The sequence below is a fragment of the Pseudonaja textilis genome, chromosome 8 (assembly GCF_049901715.1).
Source record: "Pseudonaja textilis isolate UNSWEBS1 chromosome 8, rPseTex1.2, whole genome shotgun sequence".
Taxonomy (NCBI): Eukaryota; Metazoa; Chordata; class Lepidosauria; order Squamata; family Elapidae; genus Pseudonaja; species Pseudonaja textilis.
This window is the reverse complement of record NC_141997.1, coordinates 21,067,061-21,086,217: the sequence shown is the minus strand read 5'-3', so window position 1 is coordinate 21,086,217 and position 19,157 is coordinate 21,067,061. Positions and strand designations below refer to the sequence as shown.

Genomic DNA, 19,157 nt, shown 5'->3' with positions numbered 1-19,157 from the left:
AATGTATAGTCCTTAATGAAACTGTATTTACATGGAGGGAAGTATGCAATGGGGCACCCAAGACTCTGTCTTAGGCACAGTACTTTCAATATCTTCATCGATGATTTAGATGAGGCAATAGAAGAGGAACTCATCAAAATTTGCAGACAACCCCAAACTGGCAGGAGTAGCCAATAGTCCAGAAAACAAACTCAAGATACAGAAGTATCCCGACAGACTTGAACACTGGGCCCTATCTAACAAGATGAAATTCAATGGTAAGAAAAGCAAGGTTTTACATTTAGGCAGGAAAAAAACAAATGCCCAGGTATAGAATAGGTGGTACATGGCCCAATAGTAGTAAATGTGAGAGGGATCTTGTATTCCCAGTGGACAATCATTTAAACAAGCCACAATGTGCTGCAGCTGCCAAAAAGCCAATGTAGGTCCATCTAGCAAGACCAAGCAGAAGGGTGCTCTCCATGGTGGTTCCCTTTCTGGAATGGGACAACTCGCTGTGTCCATGTGAGTAGGTTCAGCTGCCGGCAAAGTCAAGGGAACTCATCTCCTTCCTCAGCTCCACCTCTATCAAGCAATCCAGCCACCTCTCAAAGCTGCATCTGCTAACAGTCAGGTTTTTGGACTAAGGCTTAGCTACAGTCAATGACAGCACAGAGAAATTAAACTAGTAAGATCCAGAGGACAGCAGGGGGAGTCTAGAAAGATTCAGGGGATTTCAAGGGAACCACATAATTAAATCTTTTCTTTCCATTTCCTCCACCTCCGTTTCCAACCAACCCTTTCTGACCTCTCTGTTCTGCAAATTCTCAGATTCTCTGTTTCTCTACCCTTTCATCAAACTTATTAAGCGCATCTCCCTCTCACCTTTTTGACATTCTTTTCTTCCCCAAGCCAATCTTAACATCAACCCCCAAAAAAAACCTTTGCAAAAAAAATTTGGATCTCTATTGACAAACCACACCGCCACCACTTTAACCTTCAATAATCCTGGTTCATAATCCCTGGTTCAATTAAGTTGTTTTCAGCTAAAGTCAGAGCACAAATGCTACATGGGAATAAATTATGAACATATAAAAGCAAGGTTACATCAGAAATAAAAACAAATAGTCTGAGACACATCTTCAGTTACTCACTGCATCCCAAATGCAATACTTCAATAAGAAGCAGAGGTCAATCCATCTTTTGGGATTTTGAATCTTTACTACTGGATCAAACTATACCACAATCCTGGTGGACTAACCTAACTAATATTGGCAGACAACTTCAAATCATCTTGGGAACCAGTTATCCAAAGGAAACTGAACCACTATGGCTTTTCCAGTGATGCCATTTGTAATGACTTGCAACCTATCCTTGAAGTTATGGTCATGCACCATGCAATGGTCACCATGCCATGGTCATGTCTTTGCATTTTGGAGCTTGGTAACTGGATTGCATTTATGAGAGTTACAGACTCCTGCAGTCAGTCCACAAGCTGACTTCTAACAAGCAAATCAATAAGGAAGCCATATTCGCTTTACAATCATATGATTTGATTAACAACCATGATAGAAAATAATAGGTCTCACTTGTAAAGTGAGCTAGATGATCTTTAAATGATTTTGTTCTATTATGGGAGTTGGGTTGGGCCCTTTCAACACTGTTTTAATATACTTAATAGCTTGGATCTTAAGCACTAATGCAAGAATATCCTAACATATTCAAATCCAACAATGTTGGTATTCTCAGCAAAGGGCAGATATTATAATTCAAAGGAAAAAAAAAGCACATGAAATGTTAAAAAATAACTAACATTGATTTTGAGTTAGAGGACTACACATTTTTATTGTTAAATAAATGATAAATTCACACTCTCCAAAATTTCCCTGAATAGATGTTGACTATTCAGATAGTTTTTCAATACCTCTCCAGCTATGCTGTTACTAGATGAAATAATAATTGAGATGAAATAACAAGCCAGAAGGACATTAAGAACAGTCTAATTAACTTACCTAATTTCACTTCTGCATTTTCTGTTAACAATACATTCTGTCCTTTGATGTCTCGATGAATCACATGATGGGCATGTAGATGTGCCAATCCCTGCATTTTTTTAAAAAAGGCAAGACAATTCATGTGAAACAATTCATTGTTTCTTTTTCCTTAAATATGCAACATTCAGGCTTGCAGTATGTCATACTATACTCCATGTTTTTCCCAAATTATTACTGCTATTCCGTTTTTGTTCTATGTTCTTTAACAAGAGGAACTGTAAAAGATGTTTTATTAATATATAAAACATAAGGAAAGGTCATGCATAATTTTATAATGTTTAATATATATAACAACTTCACAACTTTTAAAACATTTCTGGAACATATTTGATAAGAGCTAATCTTGTAAGATCTATGATACTGTATTATAAACCAATCTACCAGATCTTTATTGAAAATTACTGGCAAGAGTAATAAAAAATATATAGCAAGCAAAGTATAATTAGAAAGGAAACCTGTTATTTGACATATTACCTATAACTGATAATGCTAATATAAATTTTGTAAGGCTGAATAATCCATAAGGTTGGTACAAATTCTGTAAAATATTTATAAATACACATACAATCCTGACAATTCTTTGCTTTTTTTCATTCATTTATATATCAATGAAATTCAAAGTACATTTTGAACCAATTGCTTTTTATGAATGGAATACTACCAAGACCAGTAATCATGAATTTTCTAAACCATCACCCACCCCCCACCCCCCAAAAGATAGCTTGGACCAGACTTATAAGAGAACTTAATAACATCAAGTTCTTCTACAGAAAGTCAAGACAATATATAATATAAAATAGCAATGACAATAACTGTACTCAATAATTAAGATCACACAAGCTATTTTAGTAATGTATTCTGAAAGAGAAAGATTTTTCTATAGAAGGGAGAATATAACTGTATCTAATTATTTGCAGATTAAATATACTATTTGTCAGGAATGCAAAGTTCTATTCTGTATATGTGTCTGCATGAATGGATATAAAGTCAGATACAGTTGCAATGTCTCTTAGAAAAAACTCTTTTTATCATCAGTGATAACTGATAACAGTAATGGTTCCAATAACTTCAAGGTATTTAAAAGAAGTGCAGTATACATATCTTGATTACTTTTTTGGGTAGATAGCAATTTAGAATAACATGAAATAAAGAAAATATATATTAGTTTTAATTACTCTTTGCAGTTTGCAGAATTGTACACAAGGTTGTTGCAAGCCCTAGTTGAATTTTACTCTTCTAGAGGACTAAAAAAGTGCTGCATTAAGCTGTAAACACATGTTGTACCAAACAATATCACAATAGTTTCTAATGCACCCAATTACATCATCATTTACCTTTAAAGATTATTAAATTAGTAATCTTGCCTTTTATATATCTCTAAGTTAAAATCTTCATTGTTAAGACTTACTAAAATTAAAGAAGAATTTAAAATTTAACTGTTTAAATAGAAATGCATTGTTCATGTTTCTTACCCTAAGAATCTCTCTGGAGATATATGCTATCCAGTCTTCTTTCAAAGTATTTCCTTTTGTATTCTTCACAAGGTCTGTAATAGAGCCTGCACCACAAAACTCCATAACAAGCTAAAAAAAAACAGAATACAAAATAATTGTTCAAAGTACCTTCAGTCCATGTATGACATACCCATTTGGATGAATTTATTGAAATAAAGTAAGTTCCCATAAGAATATACCATATGTATTATAATTTAAACTCCAGTGACAATTATATATTTATTTCATATCAGCCTATTAGCATTCAGAGAATAAGATGTGCATATTAAATATGCACATCTTTAATAAAACTGGCTGTCTAACTATTCTGCCTTGGCTCTTCCCTATGTGAAAACTAACATAATCTGAATTAACCAGTTATAAGAACCTTCCATAACATCATCTTCTTTGTTGCTCACCCAATATTAACTGATTTTTTTCCTACCATTTTCTGGTAACTGTTCCTACTTATAGTGATGCTAAACAATACTACTGAGGTTCAATTTTCAAGATTAGTAATAGAATAGAATAGAATTCTTTATTGGCCAAGTGTGCGATTGGACACACAAGGAATTTGACTTGGTGCATATGCTCTCAGTGTACATAAAAGAAAAGATACATTCATCAAGAGTCAAGAATCATAAGGTAAAACACTTAATTAATAGTCATAGGGTACAATAAGCAATCAAATCATACTAGGAGTCAATAGAAAGTTGACAATAAAAATCGTTAGGCTAGAAGAAACAAGGTTACAGTCATATAGTCATAAGTGGGAGGAGATGGGTGAATAGAAAGATGGAAGGATTAATAGTAATAGTAATGCATACTTAGTAAATAGTTGGACAGTGTTGAGGGAATTATTTGTTTAGCAGAGTGATGGCATTCAGGAAAAAATGTTCTTGTATCTAGTTGTTCTGATGTGCAGGGCTCTATAGCACAGTTTTGAGGGTAAGAATTGAAACAGTTTATACCCAGGATGTGAGGGGTCTGTAAATATTTTCATAGACTTCTTTTTGATTCATATAGGTCCTCAATGGAAGGCAGGTTGGTAGCAATTGTTTTTCTGCAGTCCTGATTACTCTCTAAAGTCTGTGTGTGTCTTGTTGGATTGCAGAACCAAACCAGACAGTTATAGAGGTGCAGATGACAGACTAAACAATTCCTCTGTAAAACTGTATCAGCAGCTCCTTGGGCAGTTTGAGCTTTCTGAGTTGGCGCAGAAAGAACATTATTTGTTGTGTTTTTCTGATGACATTTTTGATGTTAGGTGTCCATTTTAGATCTTGTGATATGATAGAACCTAGAAATTTGAAGGTATCTACTGTTGATATTCTGTTGTCTAGTATTGTAAGAAGTTGTAATATGGGAGAGTTTCTCCTAAAGTCTACCACCATTTCTACGGTTTTTAGTGTCTTCAGTTCCAGATTGTTGCGGTCACACCACAAGGCAAGTTGTACAACCTCCTGTCTGTATGAGGATTTGTAATGTGTGAAAACTGCTCATTTATCATTATGTACAAACCTTACTTGTGTACCACACAATACAGATAATCATGCAGTACATAAAGTATGAGGCTACTAAAACTAAGGTGCTTATATACGAAGATCTTTGACTGAAACAATATTCATCACTTTTGGCACTGCATACTGTATGTTCCAGTAATGAAAAATTGGTGGGAACATATCGTATAGTTGAAAAAGTAAAAAACTGTGATATAAATAAGTTGTAGTGGTCTCAATGGTTATTAGCACATTAGGTGCTACATCAAATAATATTTGATGGCACTTAGAAAATCTGTGCATTGACAATTGCAAAAGGCCATGCTGTTTGGATCCATACACATACTATGCCAATACATAGGTTTGGGGGGAAAACGCAATGTATATGAAGGCCAACACCCACAAAAGAACTGTCAGCTGAGATTTCACATTGTCCCAAAGGTGCTTTTTCAAGAGGCTAGTGGACTTTCTGGTTTTTCTTTGAAGATGTTTGGCTTCTCATCTAAGAAGCTTCTTCAAAAAAACCCCAGAAAGTCCAGTTGCCTCTTGAAAAAGCACCTTTGAGACAACCACGACCTGGATGACTGAGAATCTTCATAGACAGAGATTTCACATTGTTATGAACAAATAATATGATATTAAAAAGCATGGCTAAGTAGCGAATCATACTTTGGAAATCTGTTTATTCTATCAATACTCTTTTTTTTCTCACAAAGAAAAGGAGTCCCTGGGGATTTTACTCTGCTAGTCACTGCTGACTGTACGGGGTGGTGTTCATCTCCGCTTCAGGGCTTTTGAGCCAGCACTGTTTGAAGACATTTCTGCTGTCATGTGGCCAGCATGACATCATGGGTTTCTCACAAAACAACTGAGAATTTCAAAAAATGTGCAACATTGAGCGATGATTACTTTTGTTGCTCAAAGTAAACAGAAGTAAATAAATAGCTCCTTGTTTTAAGCAAAGCATTGGATTGTCTAAATAGATGTAACAAACCTATCTCTGCAAAGCATTTGTTTTGTAATAATACTAATTTCACTAAAACCTTTGTGAGAAAGAATTAGCCCTAACTTAACAATGTGTTTCAATTATGTGTTAAAAGTAGAAAGATAACTGTTCCTTTCATATTCTTGTTCTGCTAGAGAACACAGGTATAAATAAATATTTGCTGTCAATAAATCATGTCACAAAAAATGTGTAACGATATGCCACACAAATGTGCAATTTATTTATTTTAACTCTGTTAGAATATTGTAAGACTTTGTTGCATTCTAATCCCGTTTATTTAACCTGATGCTTTCAAGTTCTAAGATAAAAATTATGTACAAACTCATGAAAGATGTCCTTACCCACAGTTGGTCATCATGTCCTGGGGGACTTTTTTTAATAAAAGCACCATAGTACGTTGCAATATTTCTATGATGGGAATATTTTTTCAGCATGTTGATTTCCAGCTTTATTTCTTCTTCTTCATCCTTTGGAAAAACAACAAGAATGAGCCATTTGTAATGTAAATGATACATTCTCAAATATATTTTTCTCTTATTAGCTTTACAGTAACCAATGTTATGCCATAGTATATTGCAAAGTGGGACTGCTAGCAATCCATAAGACAGGATCTTAATTTAGTTACAGTTCACAGCCTAAATCAAGCAGAACTCTTTAAAAAAATACAGGTACTACTTTACTTTGTTACTATGCTTTTTTATATAAAAAGAAGATATATAATATATTTAAATAGATTAAAAAGTAAAAATATTTTAATAGGAAAAAACCCCTATACCATCTTTTAAAACAAGGTAATTGTATTAGGTACCCAGCAAATGGGTGGTACTTTTTATCCCTTTATTTAGAAAGTGATTACATATATTTCATTAGTCCATTAGTACACATGTAACTGAATATTTTAAATGTTAAAGGGGATACAGAGCACTGTCGTTGGCTATATTTATAAAACTATTTGCTAGCACCAAAAAGCAGATGATAAAATATAGGATATTACTCTGCAGCAAATGAAAAATCCCCTCCAAAATACTTTCTTCATTAGTCATAAAATTGCAGATAAAATCGCAGTCAAATGTTTGAAACAAGAAATACTAGTATTTTTTAAATTAATAAATATTTAATTTAAGTGACTATCTTTTATACTACCTTCTAATAATAATTAATGAATCAATATATTTAAATCTTTAATGTATAGTTTACCCAACAATTGTAGGTTACAGAATATGTTCTGTTCAAAATAGAATCACAAAAAGACAATCAGCTTAAGATAGGATCTGTTGCACTGACATCTGGTGGCTACTGATATAGCATCACTCCATTTTTTTTAGATTTTTAGAAACACAAATATGCTGTAACCTAATACTTTATTATTTTCCTATCTAGGGAAACATGTGCAGAATAAAAAATGTTTCTTATGTTCTCATTCTTGCTCATAGAAACCTATTAAGAAAAGTATGCTTTAATTAAATAAGAATATAATCCAAATTAAGGGAGCAAAATGACAGAAAAGTATAGGCAATAAAACAAAAGATAGGACCTACTTTGCTTATCAAAGCTTCAGTAACAGAAATCTTTTCACAGATCTAATTTTGAAAAGCTCCATGAATAAAGTAGTTATTTTAATTTTTATAATATTATTCTTTCATATAGAAAGAATTAAAATCAAAATCCCATGAAAGGAACCTATTAATATTTATATTCCAATTTTATACACAAATGGCCATGAATCTATTTTGGCCGGTTACCTGAACAAAGAGAAAAGGCCTGGGAATTATATTAGGACAAATTGAGGAAACCTTAAATTAACCTATGTAGAAAGAGAAGAAAATGGGAAGTTGAGGTATATTTTAGATGCCACATGAAATATGTTTTGGAATTCAAAATAACAACAACTTGTAATTTGGGAAAACTATTAAGAATAACTTGTAGTCTAATATCACATTGCTAACAGCTTCACTTTCTGATGTCTCCATGAGATAGATCAATAGATTGATAGAGAAAACTATTATTTCATAAGGAACAGATTCTAACTGAAGACAAGGCAAGTCAGACAGATTTAAGACAATGATATAAAAATGTTGATCATTATGGTTCCTTTTTCTTAAAATTTAAAGAATGCAACCATTTTTCTTTTGTTTCATTATACAGAGTACCAGTTAATCTTATATGTAATCAGTACCAAATGATGTTAGGGAATTATACAAAATAGATAAGATTAAAACATAGCTACAAAGATAGTAAAGATATAATCAGCACTAACTTTCATTTCAATATTTTTCAAATGTAGCCCTTTAGCACCTTAAAACTGTATTTGAGCACATTTAGACAACATGTTGTGAAGCCAATAACAATAAAATTGAAAAGTAAGCTGAAAAAGCAAGATAAAACATTAGAGAATGAGAAACTACTGTATGTGAAAAGCAAAGTCTTACACTACCATTTCCATGTAGTTTTAAGATCACTTATCATTTAAAATTACATATATGTTTCAGGTGTCCCTCAGCTTACAATCATTCATTCAGTGGCCATTCAAAATTAGGTCAGTGCTGAACAAAGACAGTGCCTGCCTGAAGACTCAAAAAAACGTGCTTTTGTTCAATTTTTAGAAACTTCAGAAATCAAATTTTACAGCTGTGTCTGGGAAGGGCCTTTTAGAATAGCAGCATTGGCCCTAGGGTTAGGCCTGGACCTCTACTTCAGGCCCAGCCTTGGCACTACCATTAACTGCCATTGTGTAGGGAGTATCTCAGGGGGTGATGCATTTCCTGGGAAGCCCAATGGAAGCCACATGTGAACTCAGGTCAGGTGGTACTGCAATGGGGCCTGAATTTGAAACAGAGTAGTGCAGGCAGGCATCCCAGGGATACCACTACCTCGAGGCACTTGTTAAGCACAGTCTGCTTAACAACCACAGCTGGCAGAGCCTGGATCACAGTTGTTGAGAGAGGCAATCATCTGGACACTTGCTTAATGACCACTATGGTTTGCAACCCAAATTCCAAGCTCAATTGTAGTCATAATTCAAGGTCTACCTGTGGTGCATTCACCTTAAGGATGTAAGAAGTTCCCTATTAAAAGAAAAGTTGTCAAACAAAAGAATTATAAATATAAAACAAAACTCCCAGTCTGGCCCACATTTTTCCACTTTTAGTTCCAGCAAAAAACAACCCTACAGTTTTTCATGCCCAGTTAGTAAGGTAGTATCATACTTTATGAATGTCTGCCAGAAATGGCATGTAATAGAAGATCAGGACAGGATACAGATGTGTGTGATATAAAATAACTACAAAAATAATAGATCTATAAAATATTACATTACAATTGATTCTGCATAAACTACCTCCTTTCTCATATAGTGTATAGAAATATGTACATAGTCTAATTAGTAAACAGAAGAGGCTATTGCCCCCAATTCATTAGTAATTACTTTGAGAAAACTTATTTGTTTGTTTTATGGTAAGGCACCACCTATTCTAATGTCATAATTGTAATTGGTTCTTCATGAATTTCATCTGTGCTACTATATTTTAATTCTTCAGCACTTGATGCACCAACTTATGATACGGATACATTTTACACAAACACAAACACAAAACAACCCCACAGAGGGACAGAGACAGAGACAGAGACAGGGAGAGGGAGAGAGGGAAGGAGGGAGGGAGAGAGGGGGGGAGGGAGGGAGAGAGGGGGGAGGGAGGGAGAGGGAGAGAGAGAAAGAGAGAGAAGAATTGGTTCCTGAAACAATATCAGAACTTCATGCAAAACCTTGTACATTTTTGCTGAATAATTAATTGCAATAAATATATAGACAACGTATAGCACAAACTATGATCTAAATGAAACACCATAAAACTTGTTTATATCAAAATTAATTTTAAGGGGGTAACTTTATCCTTTTATTAAAAGCAATAGTATTCAGAACATTCATCGTTGCCTTGACCAGTGTTTTTCAAACTTGGTAATTTTAAGGCATGTGAACTTCAGTTTCCAGAAATCCCTAGCCAATATGCTGGTTAGAGAATTCTGGGAGTAAAGTTAACACATCATAAAGTTCCATAATTTGAAAAACACTGGCCTAAATTATGCTACATGTAGCTTATTCAGAACATGTAAATAACCATTACAGTGCTTTCTTTGAAAAAGAGTGAATCAGTCAAAGGAAGTGTTATTTTTAGCAGACAGCTCCACCACACACAGTTTTCACTAATCCTAGACATATGAAGAAAAAAACTGTCATATTTAAAACAAAATCTTGGAGTTGGCTTTGTGGACATGTCCATGCAATTTACTGAGCTCTAATATGAAAGTGATTTATCATTGTCATCTTTTGGATTTTTTTCCTCCCACTTCCTAGTCTGGCACTTATAGCCAAAATACTTAACATCCAAGATCTAATTAAGTCTCAGCCTGCTTAGCTTGTTGGCCCAGACAAGATCAGTCAGATATTTCTACCTGCAGGAAGAGTAACTACAATAGCTACTCTCTATTCATTTGAAACAGAAAATAGCCTTGGGTCCCTGAAGCTGAGGGAATTAAGATAATGAGGAGGTCTGTAAAAGCCCTGCATGTCCTGCAAATTTCCTTTTTACTTTCTATTCAAATCCGTTCCATAACCCAAATATACTGTATTTGGTTTAAAACTTTCAAGGTTTTATCAGATCTTTATTTTGTTTTTCCATAATAGCAAGTAATAAAATGTGTATGTTCATCATAGAATTTGAGCTACTTTTCATTTGTTGCTAAATACTTTAGTAACTCTTAATAATCTAAATCAAATTAAAAGTCCAATCTAAAATAAAAAAAAACATTTTAAATGAATAGCTTTTTATTATCTACTTTGTATTCTAGTATGCTTTGCATAGTTGTGACTATCAATTTATTCAGCATCAAGGATTATTTTGTGCTGCTGTACTTAATGTACCTTGACATACCTATACTGACAGAGAAAGTCTTCTCTACCAGATTTGTAGTGTAGTACCAGCAGTCATAGGACTGATAAGAGTATCTTCCTGGGTCAGATATTTACATCAACGCTGCCAGGCATATATGGAAACCTTGCAGCTGAAATGTAGACATAAGCAATAATGAACAGTCACAAGGTAATCGTTTCTATCTCAGACATGACCTCATACCAACAGAAGACAATAAGCAGGCATCTACATTTACCATTCTTGCCTAAGAACAATAGCAGAAAGTACTTTTGACTAATCAGGCAGGAGAAAATTCAAGCTCATTGTCTAATGAAATAAATATTGTTCATATTTCTCTCCATACCATACTTGTCTGTCTTTCAACTACAATCTAGGTAATCCCACTAAATATGGAAAGTTTAAAACACAATTTTAATGTTATACTATCAAGTTTCTGTCTGTGAGTCTCACAAACATTTAGAAAATATGGTGCTTCCAGGTATATGATCTATGCCTGTTATTTTTTGCCATTGGTTATTCTGCCTATGGATAACAATGGAACTGAAATTGAGAATATCTGAACAGTGTACTGAAATTATGGGCCAAATGATCTGGCTTAGTACATAATTTTCACAGTTAATTAGGCTTAATTGTAACCCACCACCTGTCCATTTCATATGTGATAGCAAAACATGATTACTGCAGACCTGAAAGAGAAAAAGGGTATTGATGTTTGCATGGCAAAGGTAGGCACAAAACGCATATAGGCACAGCATATTTTTAACTGTCAATACAGAGTTTGATGTAAAATAGGAATAGGCCTAAAACACCTTTTGGCTTAGCTGAAAAAGTTACTTTAAGTAACAAATGCCCTAGTTTAATTAATGTTCTATTAAAATGAATTTATATCTCAATGCATATAGTAGATGACAATGTACAAATGAAGATATTACACTGGAGACAAATAAGGAAAATTATTTTGTCTTCTCCTATTGACAAATATTACAGCTGAGGGGAAAAAATATGACCAAATAGTATACCCAGAAAACCAGATAATGTTGCAGCTAATGATAAAACATGCTTCTTTATAACTCTTATAATGTGAATAAAAATGTAATAGAGCGATACAATAATGCAGTTTATAATGAAAATTATAAAGTTGTAATTTGTACATGTGTTCTAGGGTAATTACATTATGGCAGGGCCCCAGATAACCATTTTGCAGTTAGGAATTGCACTCTAATGTCCCAAATAATGTTTTGGTGATATGCTGATTTTGCCCAAAATGTAGCCTTTTCATTTGGAGTCTTGATTTTCTTCAGTGGATTTGTTTTCTATTTAAAATAACCCTTGCCATATGCTACATAATACTGTGTTTCTCCAACAATACAATCTCCCCCAATAGGAAGACCCAGCATGTTTTCTAGGCATAAAATGAAATTAAGCCTCTCCCCCAAATTTAGGCCTATTTTAAAACATGCAAAATCAGGGGAAGGGCCGGGGGACTTGCTGTTAGGAGCACCCCGCAGGCAGCAATTCCTCACCATCAGCTGCTCCTAATGGGCAATCATGGCAGAGCGCAGAGAGCTCCATACTCCTACCAAGTACCTTTGCTGCAGACCCAAGACCTTCAGCGCCCGCTGCTGTTGGTTTCCCTTCTGCCCATGCTGCCGCCGCGTTTTGAGCTGCCACTTCCACGTTTGGAGCACCACTGCTGTTTGGAGCACCGCTGCCGTTTGGAGCTGCCACTTCTGCATTTGGAGCTGCTGCTGCGTTTGAGCTGCCGCTTCCACGTTTGGAGCACTGCCGCTGTTTGGAGTACCACTGCTGTTTGGAGCTGCCTCTTCCGCATTTGGAGCTGCCGCCGCATTTGGAGCTGCCACTTCCGCGTTTGGAACACCACCGCTGTTTGGAGCACTGCCGCTGTTTGGAGTTGCCTTGTCTGCATTTGGAGCTGCTGCTTCCGCGTTTGGAGCACTGCCACTGTTTGGAGCACCACCGCCATTTGGAGCGCTGCTGCCACTCCAAACACAGCTGCAGCTCCAAACGCGGAAGAGGCAGCTCCAAACATGACAGCGGTGTTCCAAATGGCGGCAGCACTCCAAATGGCAGCGGCACTCCAAACACAGAAGTGGCAGCTCCAAATGTGGCGGCGGAATGGGCAGAAGGGAAAGCAACAGCAGCGGGTGCCAAAGGTCTTGGGTCTGCAGCAAAGGTGTTTGGTGGGAGTAGGGAGCTCTCTGCACTTCGCCATGATCACCTGTTAGGAGCGGCTGGTGGCGAGGCTGCCCGCGGGGCGCTCTAGATGAGGATGCAAGGGGGGGAATTAAGTCACCCCTGAAAAGACGGCCTAGCCATTTTTTGGGGGCTCAAAAAAATATAAGACCCCGCCTTATTTTATGAGAAACATGGTACATTAAATAACCCTATAGAAAGATATGTTAAACTTGTTATTATATCAATATTAATTGATATCCTAATAAAAATTATAAAAATAATAATTCCACAAGCATGCTGGGGAATTATTATTTTTATAATTTTGGGGAGGGAGAAGAGAAGACTTTAGGGCCACACAGAAAGAATGGCTGTTGTATGCATGTTGACCATAAATCACCATTTCAGATGCATTTGGGATTTCAACACAAACTTTTTATTATTACTGAATAGCAATTGTACACATCTGATTTGTAAAACAAAGTATGCTTCAAAACAAGTACAATGCAATGTCTGGTATAGTCCCAACTAACAAGTAGGATAGTGCAGTTTGCAAAGTTGTCAGCGTTAAGCAACTTTGGGGAGATTTCAAAATCCAAGAGCAATACTGAAAGCAATATTAACCTTACACCTGCCAGTTTATCAATTCACAGGACTACAGTGTGGATGTAATTTGCTCATGTATCTAGCAAGTATAAATTGCACACTTTAGAGAGGTGAAGCTATCAAATAAATAGGACTGTGAAAAATGACATGAATGAAACAGCTCTGAATTGTCCTCTTCTTGAAACAAAACTGAATTTCATTTCCAATATGGAACAATAGTATACTGTTTTGTACTGTACTTTGAACAGACGGCAACTGTAGTCAATTGTTTCAACTACTGTATTCTGTGCAATATAACTAGACTTTGTGATTTGCTATTCTATTAAAACAAAATTGGCCCATTGAAATCGGCTCATTCAGAGCTGCTAATCACTAAAAATCTGGGATAGGGATGGGGAACAGCAGGGAATAGAAGGCTCACTGAGAGGCCATTTTAGATCTGAAATTACTGGTAGCGATTGACTAAGATCTGGAGTTCTGTAATGAGTCAGAATCTGGGAGAGCTGCTAGAAGTAGTGAGTATATAGATGATAATTTAATATATGGATGTGTCTGCTTTATCAGCCAAAGGAGAGATAAGCAACCTTTCTCACCACTTATATGCTACACAATTAAGGATCCAGCAGTGGATGATGGAAAATTAGATTATAGACTCATTCCTTAAAAGAAAGAATAATCCCTATAGAACAGGCATATTTCTGAATTCCCCAGTCCATTTCCAGAATCGCTAAAAACTCCATCTAGCCTGAATTCAGCTATCAGGAATCTGGATACATATAAACAAAGATGTGCAGTAAACTATTAGTATTGAGCATCATCATCCTGTTAATGACAACTAACTCCCAAGGCAGCTGTAAACATTGACAGCAACTTCATATAGATTTCAAATAACACAGGAGATAAAAAATTGCATGACATTATTCATCCATCCTTGGGACAGTTTTGTGATGGGACAAGCATATATTTCCCAGTTTCACTTTCAGCTTGAACTGAGGAATAGGAAAGAGCAACTCTTTTAAGCACTGAAACAATGTGCTTTGCATAGTTGTTATCAAGACCACCAGAAATATCACCAGTATATGTAGTCCTTGACTAATAACAGTTCTTTTAGTGACTGTTCAAAGTTACAAAGGTACTGAAAAAAGTGACTTATGACCATTTTTCACACTTATGACCATTGCAACATCTCCATGGTCATGTAATCAGATGCTTGGCAATTGACTCATATTTATGACAAGTGCAGGTCTCCCAGGATCACGTGATTTTGCAATCTTCTGATAACCAAAATCAATGGGAAAGCCAGATTCACTTAACAACAGTTTGACTAATTTAACAACTACAGTGATTCATTTAACAACCGTGGCAAGAAAAGTAAAATGGGGAAAACACATTCAACAATTGTTTCACTTGGCAACAGAAATGTTGAGCTAAATTGTGGTCGTAAGTCGAACACTACACTTTCCCTGTCTCTTTCCTATCTAGTTGATCAATTAGACAAGCCAAGTCTGCCTTCATGAAAAAACTGAATCCAAATCCAAGTTAGCAAGGCATTTGATTAAGACAAGAAAAATATTAATGATCTAAATAATCACTGGCAGGGCAGAATGTTTAGACAGCCTTAGAAGTTAACAGGCAAGTAGTTGCATGAACAGAACTAAGAGTTATATTGGCTTCCAAGCAAAGTATTTGAAAAAAGCTCACAAGTCTAGTTGGGATAAGAAGGCTGACATTACTATTTGTAATCTGGAGTCTTGCTCAGCTCTGAAAAGTTCCTTTGGGCAGTTTCAACAGAAGCAATTAAATAGAAATCCATGTCCTTTTTTTCCCTTCATTGCCATGGATTTTATAATGGTGCCTATACTAGTTTCAAAAGGATTCACTATATCTATCCAGTTGTGCCATAGTTGTTCAAGCTATTTCAATATTACCATTTCATTGTTCGCAATACTACGCAAAACAAGGAGTACTTTGTAGCCATTTGATTCTAGCATCTAGGAGACATGGTTATTTCATGTCTGAGCCAGATTCCAATAAGTTAAATTCCTATATTTGCACCTTGTCTACCCTATGTTATCTTACAAGGACAATATTTCAACCACAAAGAATTGGTGGGGATCATACTAATGGACCTCCTACAGTTGGAGATTATAAATCTAAATGTATATGCTCCTAATGAGTGGTCACCAACCGGTGGTCCGCGGCCCACAGGTGGTCCGCTGAGAAATGTCACCTCCCAAAGCACTGCCCCCCAAAGCAATTAATCCAGGCTGCATGGGAACAAAGGCTATGCCACCTATATGGCCCACGGGAACCTTCCCCGCCCATTCACTCCTTACCTGGCAAAATTGCCTGCTAAGTTGCTATTTTTCCTTTTTTTTTTTTTTGCTGGGAGATTTAGATTAGGTAGAAAGCAGGAAATTGTTGGATTTCTTGCTTTCTAGCTAATCTTTAGATCTTTGGCTCCAAACCTCCCTTAGTACTGAAGCTTCTATTATTCAGTGCAGGTAGCCGATGGCAGAAAGATAGATCTCTGAATCTGTGGTTCTGTGAGCAACTTAATCTGCCTGCCTGTTTGGCCTGATTTTGGGTAAAAGGTGCTCTTTTTTTAATAAAAAAAATCAATATTTACATACATGGTGTGTTGTAAGTTAATTTTGTGAGTTTGCTTGCAAGCAAATTTTATATGATAGACTCAGCTAGCTGATGGCATAAAGATAGATCTCTGAATCTGTGATTCTGTGAGCAACTCAATCTTCCTGCCTGCTTTGCCTGATTAGGGGTAAAAGTTGCTATTTTTTAATTAAAAAATCAATATTTATCTAAATATTTATAATATATACCTACAAGCCATGCCCAGCCAGTCACATGACCACCAAGCCACACCCACAAATTAGGCCACACTCACAGAACTGGTTGTTAAGAAATCTGAATCCCACCCCTTCCTCTGTGTATGTGTGTGTGGGAGGGAGGGAGGGAGAAGTACTAATACCACTCTAAGCCTTACTAAGACCACCCCTAGAGTACTCCAGTTCTGGTCACATTATAAAAAAGATGTTGAGACTCTAGAAAAAGTACAAAGAAGAGCAACCAGGATGATTAGGGGACTGGAGGCTAAAGCATACAACGAACAGTTGCAGGAACTGGGCTTGGCTAGTCTAGTAAAGAGAAGGACCAGGGGAGACATGATAGCGGTCTTCCAATATTTGAGGGGCTGCCACAGGGATGAAGGGGTCAAGCTATTTTCTAAAGCTCCTATAGGCCAGACAAGGAATAATGGATGGAAACTGAACAAGGAGAGATTTAACCTGGAAACAAGGAGAAACTTTCTGACAGTGAGAACAATTAACCAATAGAATAGCTTGCCCTCGGAAGTTGTGGGAGCGCCATCACTTGAGACTTTCAAGAAGATATTGGACTACGATTTGTCAGAAATGGTGTAGGGTCTGATTATCTGTATCTGGAGAGAGAGAGAGGGAAGGAGAGAAAGAGAGGGAGGGAGAGAGAGAGAGAGACTCTCTCACCAACGTCAGCAAGGCAACGTCAGTCATAATTCATATTTGTGGTCCCCGGGATTTAAAATTATGAGTTTGGTGGTCCCTGAGGTCCAAAAGGTTGGTGACCCCTGCTCCTGATATTCTTTCTTTCCTTCCACAAACTGTTTCAAAGTGGATTTTGTCACCAAGTCAGTGTCAACTCAAGAAACCACATATAGTTTTTCCATGACAATCTATCCCTCGCCTGGTCTTTCATGTTTTCTAACTACATATTCATCAACTCTGTAGATAATCTCATCCACCAGTTGTCGTCTTCTTTTCTTTCACATTCACAGCTAAATCCACCTAATGTGTCTGAAGTAGGATAATTTGAGCCTGGTTATTTGTGCCTTGAGTGAGAATTCTGGGTAGATGCATTTGATGATCTATTAGTTTATTTTCTTGGCTGACCAGAGTATTTTCAGGAATCTTCTCCAATAGCAATTGGTAACAAAGAATCCAGTTAATATTGGTTTAATGTCTTTTCTAATTCTGCATAAGGCCTGTACCACAAAAGACAACAGCAAGATGGGTGTGTGTGCTGTAATTAATACAAATATTAATAATGAATACCACACAATGAATACTAAAGAAGAGATATAAAATCTCTTTTATATCTAGTAGTAACTGTGAGAGGGATCATGGACTCCTAGTGGACAGTCACTTAAATATAAGCCAGCAGTGTGCTGTACCTGCCAAAAAAGCCAACACAGTTCTAGGCTGCATTAACAGAGGGAGAAAATCAAGATCGCATGAAGTGTTAATACCACTTTATAATGCCTTGGTAATGCCACACTTAGAATCCCGCATCCAGTCTTGGTTGCCATGATGTAAAAAAGATGTTGAGACTCTAGAACAGGGCTGTCAAACTCCTGGCCCATGGGCCAGATGTGTCACACAATGGCCATGCCCATGCCCAGTTTAGCAAAGGGGCAAAAAGTCCCAATACGTCATATGACGCTGACATGACAATGTGAAAGTGCGCAGAGAAGAGTAGCAAAGATGATTAGGAGACTGGAGGCTAAAACATAAAAAGAATGGTTGCTGGAATTGGGCATGTCTAAAGAAGGACTAGGGTGACCTGATAACACGGTTCCAATATGTAAGGGTTGCCACAAAGAAGAGGGACTCATCTAGTCTTCAAAGCAGGTCAAGAAGCAATGAATGGAAACTAATCAAGGAGAGAAGCAACTTAGAATTAAGAAGAAATTTCCTGACAGTTAGAACAATTAATCAATGGAACAACTTGCCTCCAAAAATTGTGAATTCTCCAACACTGGAAGTTTTTAAGAAGAGATTGGACAACTATTTGTCTGAAATGGTATAGGGTTTTCTGCCTGAGCAGGGGGTTGGACTAGATGATCTTTAAGATCCCTTCCAACTCTGTTATTTTATTCTAAAATACTATGTGCAGTAAATGATATTTTACACTAGAGCACATAAGACAGATGCAAACTTTAATGTGACAGAAGGAGAAATATATAAAGTACATAAGCACTGATGTCATGGGGTTGTTGTTGTTGTTTTTTGGCCTTATCTCTACTTACTTTGCAGTGCTGTTCCACCCAAAGACTAAGCAAAACCGTCTGCATGTAAAAAGTTATTTGCCTCAATCATTGAAAGAAGACTTTCCTATAAAATAAGATAAGTATGTCCATCTTTGCTCCTAAACTGATTTTTCATTACAAATTTAAAACTTGGGACAATCAAATCCACAAACTTTTTAAAGTTAATTTCTACATTTCCTTAGGAGTAGTGAAGAGCATGGGTTAAGATGCACAACACTCATTCAAGAAAATTATTATTGGAAAAAGGTGACAGCTTAAAGTTCTAAAAGTAGCCTTGTTGTGCTTCCATGCATAGGTT

General features: G+C 36.3%; 1 protein-coding gene across 4 annotated transcripts in view; it reads right to left on the bottom strand.

Moving 5' to 3' along the window:
- Positions 1–19,157, bottom strand: part of MAP4K4 (mitogen-activated protein kinase kinase kinase kinase 4) — a 151,562-nt gene that overhangs the window by 58,631 nt on the left and 73,774 nt on the right. For all 4 annotated transcript variants that reach the window (XM_026707379.2, XM_026707383.2, XM_026707384.2 and 1 more), the window contains exons 4-6: positions 6,373–6,498; positions 3,506–3,616; positions 1,992–2,082 (exon numbers count right to left, since the gene is read on the bottom strand). In XM_026707379.2, coding sequence (XP_026563164.1) covers positions 1,992–2,082; positions 3,506–3,616; positions 6,373–6,498 — 328 coding nt within the window. The remainder of the gene's footprint in view (positions 1–1,991; positions 2,083–3,505; positions 3,617–6,372; positions 6,499–19,157) is intronic.